General features: G+C 40.1%; 1 protein-coding gene across 5 annotated transcripts in view; it reads right to left on the bottom strand.

The window, feature by feature from the left end:
• Positions 1-271: 271 nt before the first annotated feature.
• CD86 (CD86 molecule) overlaps positions 272-18,524 on the bottom strand; it is a 62,662-nt gene continuing 44,409 nt past the window's right edge. For 3 of the 5 annotated variants that reach the window (XM_041722336.1, XM_041722344.1, XM_041722323.1), the window contains 5 exons: positions 17,978-18,313; positions 15,378-15,680; positions 12,501-12,647; positions 4,532-4,577; positions 272-2,003 (listed from right to left, as the gene is read on the bottom strand). In XM_041722336.1, the coding sequence (XP_041578270.1) occupies positions 1,910-2,003; positions 4,532-4,577; positions 12,501-12,647; positions 15,378-15,680; positions 17,978-18,313 (926 nt within the window). In that variant the 3' untranslated portion in view covers positions 272-1,909. The remainder of the gene's footprint in view (positions 2,004-4,531; positions 4,578-12,500; positions 12,648-15,377; positions 15,681-17,977; positions 18,314-18,524) is intronic. The other 2 variants (XM_041722328.1, XM_041722346.1) reach the window with 2 other exon arrangements.

Below are 18,524 nucleotides of genomic sequence, written 5' to 3' on the forward strand. Positions count from 1 at the left end.
CTCAGAAAGAACTTCCTTGGCTTGACTTTTTTATGTCTCGTAACTGAGATAAACATTTAAAATCATATAAGACCCTCCTCTCTTATATAATGGTTAAGGGAAAAGAGAAGAGCAGGGGTTTGGGGTAAGTCAGAGGCTTCTAGCAAGGGTGACTGGAGAATGAGGCTTCCATGGAGACATGAAGAGGGAGGAAGTATATCAGGAAGACAGAGGAAGTAACATGGGTTGAGCAGTACTGTTGAAGTAGAAGCAGAAAATGGAGACCTTTAAATCAATTTAAGAAAAATTTATTAAGAGCTCACTGTATAAACCATGTTAGGAGCCAACAAGACGCTTAGAGCCCAATGACGGCAGAGGCAGGGAAGAACACATAAATGGAAATCTTACAAGGCAAGCACGGTTAGCACAGCTGTCTACAATCTTCTAGGTTTCTATGTGTAGAATAAGAAGAAATGTTTCTGTGGATCGGGCCTCCCAAAGTTCTCTCTCTTGGTTTGGACTGAGGCTGCTCCATCCATTAGTGATGATGTCTTAGAGCCAGGGTCACTTAACTCATTTCTCCTGGGCTAGCATGGTCCTCTGGTGCACCCAGTTTTCCTATGGTTGAGAATGACCATATAGATAGTTCTCAGACACAAATCTGTGAGCCCTGCTCTGAGCCAGCTAATCCCTTCCTAGCACCCTCACCAGCTACATTGGCCACTAGATGATTTGCATGTGGGTCTTCCTAATTCGACTCTAGCTCTTTCTCTTTCAGTCCTAAATTGAAAGAGTCCTAAGCCTCCTTCCATTTATCCCATTATCAAGGTGATAGCTCTCCCCGCCCCAACTCTGCCTCCAGCCAGATGAAACATCACAATAACTTAAGTATTATCCAAACTTCTCACCAACTACCAGGGAAGATGCTGTCTGTCTTACATCTTTTTGGACAGACGGTTCACCCGTTTCTTGTCCCAGGGCTTGCTGGAGGACTGGACAGATAGGACATCCATGCACATCTCGGTCTGTCAAGAGCTTTCCTTTTTTTTTTTTTTTTCTTTTTTCTCTTTTAAGTATTGTGATCTCTCAGTTGGCTCTTGAACAGTTGCCCTGGGCCATCATCTCAGCCATTTTTTTCAAGAAGAGAAGTAGGGTTCACAGTGCATAGTGCTTTCCTGCTCTACAAAGAGCTCCCTGCTAAGGCTTATCCATAGCTTGTTGGGCAGGTGGATCCTCCTCAGATTAGCAGCAGCCCAGATAGAAGTGGCTCCAGGACTCAGAGCTGGTTCTATCTCCGTCGTTCCTAATCTTCCAAATTTTGAGTTGGTCTGCTCATTGTTGTCAGCACACCAAGCCACCATTTTCCTACTGACCCTCACAGAGGAGCAAGAGCTCCTCAGCAGTGGGTAGACTTTTCTCGGGGCATAGTAATTACATTATTATAGTACACATCTCTTTATGTCTCAAAATATTAAAGCAACACTATAAAGCCATAACATACAAAACTCCCACCCAGACTGCAGAGGTAGTCACAAATATACAAGATGGAATGAGGCACTATCTTAGAATTAAGCATAGATAAAAGCCATTAGTCCAGTAATTGGGAGTTCTACATAAAACACAATGTATAAAATTAAGAAAAGAAGGCTGAATCTGAAACAGGAGGTGTTAGTCTTAAACATTATTCCTGAGCCAGGAGCCAGTCAGGTGAGCATGGCCCACAAGTGTGCTCTGAGATGAAAAGAAGCAGTTAAAATCTGCTCCTGGTGTAGGGAGCAGAACTGGCATTATAGGGGGGCTCTCTCATTTAGAGGGAGCCCTGGAGAGCCTGTTATTATTAGTGGCAATAATAATGTTAATGGACAAGAAAAAGGTAAGCCAAAATTTGAAAGGGAAGGCATATAAACAATGGATGGACTTTACTCTTTAATTAAAACTGTGTAGTACTGTTGTCGCCTGAAGCTGTCTTCGAAATGTTAAAACACTGGGCTTCATCAGATCTTTCCGTTTCATGGTACCGTACTCTGGAAAAATAAAAAGAAGTTTAATTGGGTGAGATTTTACAGTCGAGCCACTTTCTTTTTCTAGATTTCAGAGGTAGAGGAGAATATAGGGGCCATTGCAATAGGCAACAAGGAGAAACCGTTGAAGAGAGAGGTGGAGATGTGCTGTTCATGCTTCCTTCACTTAACTACCCTTTATCGTTGTCTCTTCCTGCCCCTGCCATATGTTGATTCCTTGCTGCCTTCTCTCTGCAGGCTCTTCTGGATCATATCTGAACTGAGTCTAAGAGGGCAGGCAAGGTTTCAGCACCCGGGCTCAACATCCCGGATTCCTACATTCACAGTAGCTTGTGTATTCAGGTAAATGCTGGGAACTCTGGGGCTGTTGACCCTGGGGTTATGACTGTATCTTTGTGACCAGGCTTTAGATTTAGGATTGCCTGACCCCATGACTCTGTGGCCAGAGCCTGGATATTCTTGAGAGCCCTGGTCCTCAGGGAGGATGGAGGTACAGATAATCTGATTTTATCACGTTGTGAAAGGACTGATCACCTGGAATCTTTATGTATTCCTTCATGCACACATTCATTCTTTCCACACCTATTTATTACAATAGCCAAGATATGGAAACCACCAAAGTGTCCATTGATAGATGAATGGATAAAAAATTTGTGGTAAATACATATAATGGAATATGATTCAGCCATAAAAATACGTGAGATTTCACCATTTGTAACAGCATGGGTGGACCTTGAAAGCATTATAAGGGAAATAAGTCAGAGAGAGACAAATGCCATATGATCTCTCCTGTATGTGGAATCTAAAAATAAGTAATAAAAAAAAAAACCCTACCTCATAGACACAGAGAGGAGATTGGTGGTTGCCAGAAGTAGGAGGGGAGGAGTAGGAGGGGTGAAAGAATGGATGAACTGTTTTTGTTCTTAGTTTGAATAAACTGTAAAAACAACTGAAAACCTGAACTCTTAAAAAAAGAAAAAAGAAAAAAGGGCAGCCCGGGTGGCTCAGCGGTTTAGCGCCACCTTCAGCCCAGGGTAGGATCCTGGAGACCTGGGATTGTGTCCCATGTCAAGCTCCCTGCATGGAGCCTGCTTCTCCCTCTGCCTGTGTCTGTTCCTCTGTGTGTGTGTGTGTGTGTCTCATGAATAAATAAATAAAATCTTAAAAAAAAGAAAAACACCTCACCACATTTTGTCTTCTTTAGCCTGTAGTGTGTGGACAAAAGAGAATATAAAGGAGAGGATATGCACATTTCCCCTTGACATATTTAGGGTTGCTTAATTGGAGTGGATTAGGTAAAGAATCTAGAAAGTAAGCAAATACATGAAAAAATAAATAAAAACCAAACAACTTATAATACTGCTCAACTGAAAGCAAATGTAAGAGAAGCTAAGTCCCCAATGAATAGCATTTATGTTTCCATGAAACTGTTTTTTTTTTTAAAAAAAAAAAGATGTTATTTATTCATGAGAGACATAGAGAGAGAGAGAAAGAGGCAGAGACACAGGCGGAAGGAGAAGCAGGCTCCATGCAGGGAGCCCGATATGGGACTCGATCCCGGGTCTCCAGGATCATGCCCTGGGCCGAAGGCGGCCCTAAACAGCTGAGCCAGCGGGTGGTTGCCTTGAAACTCTTTTTTAACAGGTTATATATTTATCAGACCACTACAGTGTACATTTTTATGAATAAGTCCTGTCAGTAGATGCCATGAAAATTATAACAACAGAAAATTATTAGTGTTATAAAAAGGCTACTTTCTGTGGATCAAAAAATACCTGCTGCTACAACTTCACAGTAGGAAAAAATTTATTGAGCATGTACTACGCGCCCTGCACTGTGGTAGGTGCCGGCAGCAATGTTAAGCTTAACTGATATGATCCCTACCCTCTATAAAGTTTGGTATAGTTCATAGAGTTTAATAGTGTAATTACACAAAAATGTAAGTATTACCTGGTGTTATGGAGAAAAAGCCATAGGGATCCAAATGACACTATAACAGGCTAACATAATGTAGTTTAAGAAAGGTGGTTTTTTGGTTTTTGTTTTCTTTTTTTAGAAGTTCAGCTTGAACCAAGATCTGAAGAATGAGGCAAAAAAGTGGCAGAAGACGATTCCAAGAAGGGGGCATAGCAGGTGCAAAGACACTGAAGCTAAAGAAACACGTTGTCATTCCTCACTTACCTATTCATTCCATGCTTGTAGGATTCCCACTAGTCCAGGCACCATGATAGGTGCTGGGTTACCATGGTGAGTAATACACAACCCATGCACACAGACCCCTTTGGTATTAATTTTTTACTTTACCTTGACTGAGCTTGCCACACCCCTTGAGCATTGTGCATTGGACCTCCTGTCATCCATTTATAGCTAGAACATTTCCTTCCAGATCCTAACTGGTCTCACTTTCGTTTCCCTCTCCATTAGTTCATGTCTGCTGAGGTCTCAGCATGCCTCAGACTTAACTGATGGTTAAGTTATAGATCCTTTGGAGATGAGACCTCTATCAGCAATGTCGTAAGGTCAGGACTCACCTTTCCTTGGTCTGCTCACTTTCTTTTCTCTCCACTTTGTTGGTTTCTGAAAGAGAGCAAAACAACGTCAGAAAATGTATTGCCTATAGATAGTAAAAGAGGGAAAGTTTGAAGAGAATCCAAAGCCCTAGGACTCAGAAAGAAGTCGTTGTGGCCTTATATGTGGAATAGATGGTTACTTGATGCAGTTTCAGGGGGACTGAGGAGTTTTTTGCATCCAAAAAGCAAATGCCTTCCTTTATTCACTGCATCTTAATTTCTAATGTTGGAAATAGGTTTTTCACTTATAGCTCTATTCTTTACTGAACTAAAAATACTGCTGGGAGGGGTAACACACTTAGTTTTAGCAATCATTTAGTGATTGGAAACGTTTTCGATCTCTTTCTGAAAGTAAGGTTTAAAAGGAGAAAGAAAAGGAAATCTTGACGATGGTGAAGTCTAAATGGGTGAGTTAGCGGCACTACCAACATGATACAGTGTGGCATAGATGGGCCCGAGCGGGAAATCTCTAACTGGTTAGACCTTCCATAGCCTGAGTGGTCACTGGTATGGGCTTACCACTGGCGCAATTTAGGGTTTAAATTCCTTTAGGCTGACTGTTCTGATAGTGCTTTTGCCCCACACAGAGCCTTGTAGCAGAGTTGTTAACCTGGGTGTCCATGGAAGACTTTAGGGAATAAAAAAACACCCTTGATGGTTTTGAACACTTGCTGCCATTGGCTCAGGGATGGACACATGTGTGTATGTTTAAAAAGTCAGCTTTATGGAAACATAATTTAATGTGCAATAAAATCCAATAATTTTCTGTATAGATGTTGGTGAGCTTAGCAAATGTATACACTCATGTAACTACCACCATAGCCAAGATATAGAACATTTATATAAGACTCAAAAGCGCCCCCTTTCCCCTTTTCAGTCAGTATCTTTCTCCTATCCCATCCCCTGATAACTACTGATCTGGTTGATGTCACAATAATTTTGCTTTTTAAAAAATTTTGTAATTCTAAATAATCATAAATGTGTGGTCATGTGGTCTTTTTGGGCCTGGTATCTTTCTCCTAGCATACTGTTTTGTTTTTTTTTTTTTTTTCACCATAGAGATACTTTAATGAACTGTTTTAGAAAATTCTAAATATTATCTGATTTATATAAGTTTAAAACCTATTGGAAACACAAAACATGATACAACTATACTACAAATTTAGACGAAATGCTCGGAAAATGCACCATTTCCTGTTATATTCTTCAAAGGAAAACACAGTTATTAATTTTATATTTAATATTTGATATCCTAGGGGATCCCTGGGTGGCGCAGCGGTTTGGCGCCTGCCTTTGGCCCAGGGCGCGATCCTGGAGACCAGGGATCGAATCCCACGTCAGGCTCCCGGTGCATGGAGCCTGCTTCTCCCTCTGCCTGTGTCTCTGCCTCTCTCTCTCTCTCTCTCTCTCTCTCTCTGTGTGACTATCATAAATTAAAAAAAAAATATTTGATATCCTAAAGCAATTCTGGATTTGATATTTACAAAGAAAATCACTTTGACTGACTGTCCTCTTCTAGGCTGGTATCTCCAAAGGACTAGTAGCCAAGATCTATAAAGAACTTATCAAACTCAACACCCAAAACAACAAACAATCCAGTCATGAAATGGGTAGAAGACATGTATAGACATTTCCCCCAAAAAGATATGCAAATGGCCAACAGACACGTGAAGAAATTTTCAACGTCACTCAACATCACGGAAATACAAATCAAAACCACAATGAGATGCCACCTCACACCTGTCAGAATGGTGAAAATTAACAACACGGGAAATGACAGATGTTGAGGATGCAGAGAAAGGGGAGCCCTCCTACGCTGTCGGTGGGAACACAAGCCCTCTGGAGAACAGTATCGAGGTAGTATACTGCTTTTGAAATAAATCCATGTTGTTGCTTATTACTAGCAGTCTGTTCCTTTCTATAGGTCAGCAGTATTCTGTTGTATGAACATATTACCATTTGTTTATCCATTCACCAGCTGATGAAAATTTAGGATGCCTGGCTTTCAGTACTATGGAGAAAGCTGCTACGGACAGTTGTGTGTGTGTCTTTGTGAGGACATATGTTTTTATTTCTCATGGACAAATATCTCAGACTGCTGGGTTGTGTGACACTGCATGAGAGTGTCAGTTGTTCACAACTTCTCCAGTACTTGATATTTACTAATCCTTTTAGTTTTAGTCATGTTGGTGGGATGTATCTTATTATAGCTTTAACTTGTATTTCCCTAATGACTAATGATGTTGTGACTGTGTGATTGTGCTTATTGGCCATTTGTGTACTTTCTTCTATGAAGTATGTGTTCAAGTCTTTTGCTCCCAGCCTTTTGTTAAATGGATTATCTTCTTTACTGGGTAGTAACATATAGTCGTATGTTATGGATACGTGTCCTTTTGAGATACGTATTTTGCAAACATTTCCCCCCAGCCTGTGGCTTTAATTTTATTTTTTTAAACAAAGTCGAAGGGCAAAGGATTCTCATTTTGATGAAGCACACCTTATCAATTTTTACTTTTTATGATATGCTTTGTGCTTACTGTGTCCTAAGATCGGCCTAGCCTAAGATCATAAAGATTTTCTCCAACTTTTTTTAAGTCTTTTAATTTTAGCTCTTATTTTTAGGTCTATCATCCATTTCAAGTTATTTTTTGTGTGTTGAGGTTTATATTTTTCTATGTGGATATCTAATTGTCCCAAAACCATTGTTGAAAAGACTACCCTTTTCTGCATGGAATGACCTTGGCTCCTTTGTCCAAATCAGTTGACCATGTGAGTTTACTTTTTGATTATCCATCTTGTTCCATTGATTGGTATGTCTGTGCTTTCACCAATATCACACTGTCTTGATGACTATAGCCATAGAGTAAATCTTGAAATTAGGTAGTATAAGTCATCTGTGTTTGATCTTGTTTTCAGAATTGTTTGGCAATTGTATGTCTTTTGCATTTCCACAAAACTTTTAGAATTAGCTTTTTAATGTACATTGAAAAGCCTGCCAGGATTCTTATTGTTATGTCATTGAATTCATAGATCAGTTTGGGCTGAATTTATGTCTTCTTTTTTTTTAAAAGATTTTATTTATTTATTTGAGAGAGAGAGAGCGAGCAGGAGCAGGGAGGAGGGGCAAAGGGAGAGGGAGAAGCAACTCCTCACTTAGCAGGGAGCCTGACATGGAGCTCCATCCCAGGACCCCGAGATCATGACCTGAGCTGAAGGCAGACGCTTAACTGACTGAGCCACCCAGGCGCCACGTGATATCTTATTATCTACTCTTCTGATCCATGAACATAGCATATTTCTCCATTTATTTAGGTCTACTTTAACTTCTGTCAGTAGACATGTCTTTTAGTTTTTAGTATATAGGTCTTTGTTTTTAAAAACTTACTCCCTAGCTTTTAATATTATTTGATGCTGCTATAAATGGTATTCAAATTTTTTTTCAGTGTCCAAATTGTTTGTTGTGAGTATACAGAAAAATAACTGATTTTGACTTTGTGTATTGACCTTGTATCTGGAGACTTAGCTACATGCAATTAGTTCTAATAGCTTTTCATGGATGACTTTGGCTTTTCTACAAACACGGTCACGTTATCTGTGAAAAAAAGACATTTTACTTCTTGCCTTCCAATATGTAGGCATTTTATTTTATTTTTTTCCTAGACTGGAAACCTGGCTAGGACCTTCAGTACAATGATGAAGAAATATAGTGAGAGTGAGAGTATAAAGAGAGCCTTGCCTCTTTCCTGATCTTATGGGGAAAGTGGTCTGTCTTTTATCATTAAATATGATGCTTACTGAAGGATTTTGGTATATGTCCTTTGTCAGATTGAGGAAATTCCTCTATATTCCTATTTTTATGAGAGTTTTTCTTTCTTTTTAAAATTATGAATGAGTATCAATTTTGCCAAATGCCTTTTTGTATCCACTGACATGATTACATGTTTTTTCTCTTTTGATGGTCAATATTGTGAATTTTATTGCTTGATTTTTGTATATTGAACCTATCTCATATTCCCGGAATAAACCCCACTTGATCGTGATGTATCATACTTTTAATAGATTGCTAGATGGTAGTTGGTAATTTTTTAAAGGATTTTGCCATCTATTTTCACAAAATATATGTGTAGTGTCCTTTTCTTGTAATGTCTTTTTCCAGTTTTAGTATCAGGGCTCCCCTACTTTTAGAGCAACTTGGAAACTGACTCCAGGCAGTAAGTTGGAGGCAATCATAGGGCTTACCTCATCTTTTCCCTTCTTTCAGGGACTAGTCCTCTATAGCTTATTGTCCAACGTCTGAAAATAGTTGTTTCATATTTTTATCTGATTTCTAGTTGTTTATAGTAGGAAGGAAATTCCTGTAGCAGTTAATCCGTCATAGGAGGAAGAAATTTATGTCTTCTGTATAATTTTTAAAGGGCCTTAACTGTTGCAAAACTCAGTCTTATTTCCTTACATCTTCTCATATAATCTTCATGCATTGAGATGCCCTTTGGAGCCACAGTTAAATGCGATCTTTGTACCGTATGGCAGCTCTTCAGGTATTTGAAGGGAACACTTTTCTCCTCCCCAGCACTTCATTTCTGGCTAAGCATTCTCAGTTACTTGAACTAATCAAGTAATTTGACTGTAGTTTGACTAAGCTTCTAGACACTTTATAAATCTGATTAGGTTCTATTTTTTCAAAGTCTTTTTTAAATGTTTATTTATAACTGAATATAGTATTTCAGATGTCTGTAGACCAACATAGAATATTTATGTTGTCCTTTCATCCCCATGACAAAATCATCACCATTAAAAAAAAAAAAAAGTTTCTATTTTAAAATGAAAGCAGACAATAAAAAGGCAGATTCTAAACTTGTGGATTTGATTATAAATTTAGCATTTTGAAGGCCAGGTGTGATGATATCATCAACTTTCAGTTTTTACGTCCTGGGAAGGTTTCTGTCTAAATTGTGGTTAAAATTATTTATTTCAGAAAAGATACTTGCCCTTTAAGAAATCATTCCTGAAAGACCCGAGACTCACTCAGGTTTGGTGGAGGGCGACAAACTGTAAAAACTGTTAGTTGCTAGGGCTCTATTATATACAGATTTCAGTCACAGAAGACCTAAATGAGGAAGTACAACTTCAGGAGGAGCTATTTTAGTCTCTCTCCCTGATGGGTAAGCTGATAGGGTAACTTCTGATTGGGAAAAGACTGTTAATTCAAGTTTACAATTTCTCATGCCTAATCTGCCCTATTTGACAAATCAAGAAAGAGAAGAGAGATTAGAAACCAGTTAGAATAACTGTGGCATTTCCCTTTTATTCATTTAACAGCCTTAACAGAGTAAATGTGGATGGTTGGGGTAGAGGAAAACTATAATTACCGAACACACACTGGAAAAGACTTTCAATGCCAAGTTAGTTAGTTTGAAGCTGAGAAACTAATTAATATTGGACTAGGAGGAAGATCCATGTTTGGAGGCATTCCAATTGGTGTCAGTAAGCTTGTGTCTCTGTGGATGGGTCATGACTGCTTCCATGTCTGTTTGTCAGCAGAATTTAGTTCCTTGTGGTTGTATGACTGAGATCCCCATTTCCTAGCCGGCTCTCAGCTGAGGGCCAGTTGCAGATTCTAGAGGCCCCTCACATTCCTTGTCTCATGGCCCCTTCCTCCATCTTCAAAGCTAGAGATGGTGAGTTAACCCTGTCTCAAGATTTGGATCTCTCCTCCTTCCATTTCATCTCTCTAACCCAGCCTGGGAAATGTTCTCTGACTCATGTGATTAGATTGGGCCCATCAGGGTAATCCAGGATAATCTCATCATTTTAAAGACAGTACCTTAAGTACATATGCAAAGTCCCTTTTGCCATGCGAGATAACTTATCATAGGTTCCGTAAATAGGAGATGGACATCTTGCCGGAGGGCACTATTCAGTCTATCACATAGACAATGCCAGAGGTCTCCACAAAGCAAGTACAGACACTGCTGAATTGCAGAACCCAAATTTACAAACATGTCTACATGACATAGTTACTTGGTGTATCTTCCTCCTCCAGTGATATCAAGACTCTTCTCTTTGACCAAACTCACTAGCACAGGTGACTGTCTACCAAACCTTTCCTAGCAATATTCTTTATCACATTCTTGGGGGAAGGAGGTCATGTATGTGCTATACTCTCTTACTATATTCTCTCTTTTACCCCTCATAGCTCAATATGACCATTTCATATGCATACACACAGCTTCTTGAACCCCCTTTCAGCTTCTTCCATGTGTATACACGTATCCTCTTTAACTCTTTTATCTAGTCCCCCGAATTTTTCTGATTGCCTCTTGGGGGAAGAAACATTCTTACTCCCTTTTTCTCTATCTCTTATTCTTTGTTTCATTTATAAGCTAATCATCCCAGTATGAAAGCAAATTTAGAAAACAGCTTATTTCCAAGCTGAAGGCTGCTTCTGCACATTTAATTTAATTTTAGCTAATTCTAAATGGCAATGAGATTAAAAGACTCAAAATTCTCACCTTGAAAAGTCAAAGCTTTGATAAACATGATATATCTGTACATCTCGCCCTGTGCTCTGAATTTTACACTTTTATATCATAGAAATCTATTATTATATCAGCACACTCCATACTTTGGCAGTTTGAATATGACTCTACCATAGGCTTGTATTCATTTATTGAAATTGGATAATCACTCCCCAGTTACCTGTTTTTAAAATATAGTAGGATGAAATGAGTAACTGCTAATGTCATCCATCTATTTTCTAGTGGATCCTAAAAGCAATCCACTAACATTTAAAAAAAAAGATGCTGATCAGAAGTATTACTCATCTGGTGCTTTTTACCAAAGTGAGTAAGAAGGTTACCTTGATTATTAGCACCAACCAGACTTCTACTACAGGCATTACTGAGATAAAGTCCAAACCTACCTTGCAACTTTGCCCAAACAAGCCCAAAGCACAAAGAGGCATAAGATTATTACAAAGTCAGGAACCTCTTTGTCCCTCATTAAGCACAGTGCCATTTTTACAAAAGCCAATGAGGAGGCTGCTCAGTGCAGTGCTGTTTACAACAGCAAAACAACGGTAACAAGCAAATTGTCCTACAATGTGGAGTTAGTTAAATAAATTAAGATGTATCCACAAAATGGAGTATCTCACAGCCACTTAAAATAATGCTATAGGATGATACTTAATGACCCTGAAAATTTTCTCGCTATGTTTAGTACAAATAAATTAGAAAACAGTATATGTGATATTATCTAAACTGTGAAAAACAGTCCGTATGATATTATTCCTTATGGAAAATAACATAGATTCTAGAAAAATCTGGAGGATATACTCTAAAATATTGTCTGTATAACCATTTCTCTCTTACTAGTAGAACTATAGATAATTTTTTAATCATATTTGGTAATGGGTATGTAATACTTGGTAATCAATGAAAGTTAATATTATTTTTAAAAAGTCAATAGGGAACAATTCAACCCACTTTTTTTTCCTGAGAAACCTAGACTTTCTTTTAAAGATGAGAAAGTGGATCTTATGGTCATCTAATCCTCCTCTCCCACCACCAAGCTTCCCTGCTTGAACACTGCCAGGTCCACAGTCATTAACATTTAGAAGCCTTGTCGCAATTTTACTTCATTGAATTTTCACAGTAGCCTCATGAAGTGGGGTAGTTAAAGCAAGGAATAATCAGCTTTGTCTGGAAACCTGAAGTACATTTATAGAACTTAGTTTAGAAATGTTGCCTCTCCTAGAAATCCAGAGCAATGTTGAGTCCATCTATATGGGCTCCAAACTCTTGAGGAAAAACCTCCTCCAACCACTCCCTGACTTTTTGCTAATCTGAGCTCAGCCAATGAGCTTCAGAAGGCAGCTGACAGGAGGTAGCTGCAAAATGGCAATCTGCAGAGAGGACAAGCACTGACTCACCACATTCATGAGAGGGGCCAGGCTGCTTCTTCTTCCTTTTCCTTAGTGTTAGAAAGAACACCATCCCACACAAAATGACCAACATTACAAGCAGAGCCGCAATCCAGAGGATGTGGTCTCCATCAGGGGTGGGTTTCGTATGTGCATCTAGAAATGACCATAAGTTTCCAATCAGCCAGGAAAATTAATTATAAAAGGCTTATAATTACTATTGTCTTCATTTACAAATCAGCATCTCCCCAGGGCTCTACTGCCAGAGGAGCCTGAAATCTGCAATATGAGGCCATAGAAAGACCCAGGCTTAGGGCCTTAGCAGCTTAGAATGAAACCAGTGCTTCTGGCCAAATGCCTGGACTAAGCTGCCTTCCCTTTCCAGAGGTTGGGATGACAATGATCATGATCTAGAAGAAGAAAGTCAACCTGGCCCTTGTTTTCTGCCTATGGGTGTGGTACCCAAGCCGGAGCTTTGAATGTGTAGTCATCTGTGCAACACCCTGCTTCCTCGGCCCATGTCCTGGGCCATGACCTCAGCCTGGGGTCCTAGAGTTTCCCCTGTAATAATTTCTCCATCCACTATCATCTGTAGATCAGGCTCCAGACATACCTCATTTGGACAAATATCACAGCCTTCTAATTCCAGTTTTGCTTGTTTGTTTGTTTTCTCATCTGAGGTCACAGTGGAAGAGGCAAGGCTTTCACAAGGTACCACCTACTAGAAAATCTTTGTTATCTCTTCGTGCCCGGAGGAATCACGGTTAGGATCAGCTCCTGGGAAGTCAAGACTTTCTTCCTTGCATGGGGACTTCTAAGTTTCCGGGAAGTTGAAAAACAGATTTTTTGGGGGGGAAAGCTTAGAACTGAGTGACCCATTTTATAGACATTTATGGGAATAATTCTGATAGTTAATCTCAAATTACAGGAAAAGAGTACCAGCTGACCTATTAGTTTAGCTGCAATTTGTGGACATGTGTCTCCATTCCTGGGATATTAAGAAAAGGAGTTGCTGCATTGCAGGTGTATTCAACACTTTTTCAATCTGTCCCCATTTTGTCCCAACTGAGCCTTTTTGGCATTCCTAGTAAAAGGAAGATTATACTTGATAATGTGGAGACTGCTGCTACCTTTGGACATCCAAAAATATTCCGTGATTCAGGGTCTATGCTATCTCTGGTAAAGCCATAGAACAAAGATACAGAGAGCCAAGGCCCTGGCTTCCTGAGGTAGTTGGAGCTGAAATGTTTCTGAAGATGGTGGTGGCTGGGAAGGTTTGGGCAGTAGTTAAGAGACAGCAGAAAGGTGAGCCATGATGAAACTGCAGGGATGGCAAGGCCAGATTATAGACTGTGGGAGCCTTGGCAGAGGAAGGCACGACAGAAGGCCCCAAGGCAAGTCACTGGTGTTACTGGCTCCAGACAGGTGCTGAACCTCAGGGATAGCTTGAGAGAGGCTTCTACTAGGCCAAGCCCTCTCAGTAGGAGCAACCAGGACAGGCTGTATGGCCTAACTACTTACTGGGCTCTCAGAGGCAGAGATGTCTCAGCAAAAGGAAATCAGTACCAAGAGCAGGGATTGACATGCTGGTAAAGCTTACTGCTAGGGATTGGCTCCGGGGGCTGTCCAAAAGAATGTGTCCATAGGCCAAGTTATGTTTGAACAATGAGACACCAAGAGAAAGGAAGCAGCAAAGTTAGGGGATGAAACAAGGAGTTGGATGGATGCTTTAGGAGAGAGAAACCAAACGGCCAGAATTGGAGAAAGGGCCAAGGTTAGCAGAAAGCAGATGTGTGGGAAGAGAGGGGCCAGGATCAGAAGAAGCAGTGATAGTGGCCGTGAGGGTACAGAATGCCTTTATTCCAGGAAAGAATCTTGCAATTATTGCTCCTCAAAAGTGAGGTTGCAAATATGGATGCCCTTCCTCCAGGGCAAAGCCAGGACTTCATAATGTCCTACTTCTATTAGCAGACACTGCTTAGTTTTGTCCCTTTCCTCCAGCTGGACTGGACCCTATACTACGCACTGTCAACATGCCACGAGAATTTCTGCTTCTTAGTCTTTGCTTGACACCTGTGCCCATATCAAATACTGTTAATTGATTTTGGTCCTCTCACCTTCTAAGCCTGGATGCGTCTGAGAATTTTTCTTTCTGTTCAGGAAACCACAAGTCTGATACCTGTCAGCTCTTCACCATACTTTTAAAGTTCAGTTATCTTTTATGGTATTTTAAGGTTCCATTTCCTTTAGGAAGACTTCCCTGGCCCTCAAGGAACCTATCTACCTCCAAATATCTATAAAACTGATTTTCAGTCACTCCTGTTTTTAAATTTAGTTGCATATTTCCGTGGGATGTGGTTTAGATTCCAATTCAGTCTTTTTAAAATCCAGTTTTCCATGTGTGTACATCATGGAGTTCTGATTCTATTGGAAGGTCCTTGAGGGCAGAGAGCATGTCTTATACATTTTAGGTTTCACACCTGAAGCCAACAACATCTAGAAAAGTCCTGTACTTAGAGCACGTACTGTATGTATATATGTATGTATGTATGATGACGACGATGACCGTGTGTGTGGGGTGTGTGTGTGTGTGTGTGTGTGTGTGTGTGTGTGTGTGTGAGAATCTTCTATCCAAAGGTAGTCCAAAAGACTGGGTCGGTTTCAGGGCTAACAGCATACTTTCTCAAGTGCAGCGTATGTTCATAGTCTCCAGGACCCTACAGCACTCAGATGAAGAGAGGAGCCCTCCATCTAGTTCATTCCTAATAGTACCACAAAAATGGCCCTGTTTGAAGCTCCCTGGTAAGCAGGGCACACTGAATGATCTTCCTCAACCATTAGGGTATAATATCTGATGAAAGAAATAGTCTTGGGAAGCGGCTTTACCTATATTGTAAGGTAGGGAGGGAAGCTTCATTGACTCAAGTTGCAGGACACAGAAGATGCTCACATTGCTTGCTTCAGGGACTGAGAAGGACAAGCTGATAGAAACGTTGTACAGTTCTGTGACATTATTTTGAGATTTCTTCATGACAGTATCATACTTAGTACTTGAATTCTCGGTTTTTACCAAAAAATACATCTCCTTGGGTTCTGGGTAACCTTGTATGGATGAGCAGGTCAAATTTATGATGCCAGAATTTTCTGTTCTATTAGAAGTTACCATTATTTCAGGTTGACTGAAGTTAGCTGAAAGCAGAATAAAGATACAAAAAAAAAAAAAAAGAAATCAGTGTAAATTTAAATGTATCTAAAGAGAACTGTAAATATCTGGCTCTGATCTGGAAACTTACTGGGGGCACTTGGGAGCCTCTCAGTGTCTAAGCTGTGGGCCTCAGCCCATGGTGAGAGCCACATAATGACCCCACATTTATTTTTCAAGAATGGAGTTTGGGCCATGCTTACTTCCTGCTTACCCAAATCGGGGAGGAGGGGGTGCTCTCTGAGTGACAGGAGGGCTGAAGTTGAGTCACCAAAGATTCACAATGAGGCCATTGTTCTGAGGAGTGGAGTCTTGGGACAGAGAAGTGGTCTGACTTTAGAACCCAGCTGTCTCGTGGGGTATATTCCAACTTGCCAGACTAAGGAAGCAGAAAGGGACTGATACCAACAGAGTTCATTGTGCTGGCATGCTCTGGGCCACATCTTCTAGAATCCCAAGCAGGATTGTGGAGGGTGAGGGGATTTGGGGTTTAGAAGTTCAGAATATTGGTTTTGGGAATGACTGTCAAACTTTCTTCATCATATACTGTAAGATGAAGGCCAAACTCAGCCATTTTCAGGGAAAATGTATGAGCTTGGTAAACCCAGAGCTGCTCTCGCCTTGGTCTGGCATTCAGATTTTGATGTCTGTCAAGGATCACTGGCCCCTTCTGCTAGCCAAATCCCCTGTTATTCTTCTATAGTTGATGGGTAGTTTTCAGGTTCTACATACTAATTTATAATTTACTTTGTTGCCTCTAAAACAAGTGATTTGCATGTCATCTTTCTAAGTTTTGCTGTTATCAACATGCTACCTAAGTACTCTGCTTATACTTCATGTGGTCTGTAGAAGGTGGATTGTCAGGGTGCTACTTTGGCCTCCTTAGCAATATCTGTGAAATCACAGGTTGGCTAAGTTAGTTATTGCTTTTCCTAATACATTAAAATAAGCATAAAATTGTTAAAATAAAAAAATGATCGTGTCCCACCTAAACATACCATGTTCCTCAGTGGTATCTGGCCCTACCTTGAAAACACTTATTTATCACTTGCTAAAATGTTCCAAAAGTCCTGCAGCCTACGTTGAGTCACAAAAGGCTTAAAGGGAGGGCTCCTCATTCTATTTCTACTTTTGCCTTTGCTTTACTTCATGGTTTCAGAATCATTGTTGATCTGCCTTTTACAGTTTCATCAAAAGTTAACCTGAACCTGGTAATCCCACACCTGGGTATATGCCTTAGGGAAATGAAAATTTATGTTCACCCAAAAACTTGTACATGTTTACAGCAGCTATTTATAATAGCACCAAACTGAAAGAAATCCCAATGTCTTTCCATGGGTTGAGTGGATAAAATAGAATGCTCCTCAGTAATAACAAGGAACAGGCTTTTGATACACGGGACAACTGAGATAAATCCCAAAGGCATTATGTTGAATAAAAGAAGCCAGTCTTAAAGGTTTCATACATTTATGCGGTGTTCTCAAAAAGATTAAGACTGTAGGATGTAAAACAGGGGTTGTAGGTACGGAGAAGGTATCATTATAAAGCAACAGTGTGAGTAAATTTTTTTAGGATGATGGAAATGTTTTGTGCCCTATTTATAGTGGTGGTTACATAAATCTATACATATTTTTAAATTAACAGTGTACATCAAAATAAAAATAACTAATTTTACTGCATTCTAATAAAAAAAAAAGTCTGTAGTGGTATTTAGGCTTTTCAAGGCCTGGAAATAAAGAGGAGCTGATTTGTCAGTCTGAGGATTATGTGCACTGGGTTATTTCCCTTCCGTCTACGGGGCTCTTGGTTGGGCAGCAAACCACTCATAAGTGACCTCTAGGAGGCTGAAGGAAAAACCCAAATTAATCAGCTGTCACCTTTGGTAGGAGCTCTAGGCAAAGACTTAGTGGGTGAGAAATCTTGGACCAAAGGAAAAAAAAATGAATGTAAAAGAGATCTGAAGCCTGAATAGTTATGTGAACTTAATAATGGCCCAATTACCCATGGTTTTCCCTTAACTTTGTTCAGTTAGCTCTAGTTTTTCCCCAAAGCAGATTCTTATCCTTCAAAAGCAAACTATAACAAATACGAAGGATTTTCAGTTTCCTATCATCAAACTCTGCATTACTTTCAAACAGACTTCCCCAAAATGGCTGTCTCCTGCCTTCTCTACCCGCACCATCCCCAACCCCCCACTCCTCGACCCGCCTCCCCCCAGATATCTCTGCTCTTTGCAGTCTCATCTGAGAAGGTCAAGGATCTGAATGTGCCATTGACTACATACCAAGCACTGATAGGTCAGAATTCATCTGGTGCATGGGAACGAGTCCTTTGGGCCCTTTATGATGAACGAAACATTGATACAAGCCCTTGTCCTTGATCTGAATGTTATGGAGTCTCAGGGTCCAATTGTCTTTGTCAAAGCTTGTGCGGCCCTTATACTTGCGATGAACATTTTGAGGGTTCTCTTTGCCTCTGTATAGCTCGTACAGAACCAGCTTATCCTGGTCCTGCCAAAACACTACCAACTCATCCAGGCTTATGTTCTGAGAATTTGTAAAATGGCATGGCAGTTCTCCAGTCTTGTTGAAATATGCTTGACTCTTCATGGAAGCAGCACCTAAAAAAAGAAAAGGTAGAGATACAGGAGGGAGAAACAAGAAGGAAGAAGAAAAAAAACAACTCCATTTCTCTTTATACAATACCCAGGTGCTATCTTATCAGTAATGATGCTGAAGAACTAGGTGTTAAACCCTGGAATGTGCATACATACTGGCATCTGGAGAATGGGACTTTTGTCTTCACTCCACTGCTACCTAAATGTGGGCCTT

The sequence above is a fragment of the Vulpes lagopus genome, chromosome 1 (assembly GCF_018345385.1).
Source record: "Vulpes lagopus strain Blue_001 chromosome 1, ASM1834538v1, whole genome shotgun sequence".
Classification (NCBI taxonomy): domain Eukaryota; kingdom Metazoa; phylum Chordata; class Mammalia; order Carnivora; family Canidae; genus Vulpes; species Vulpes lagopus.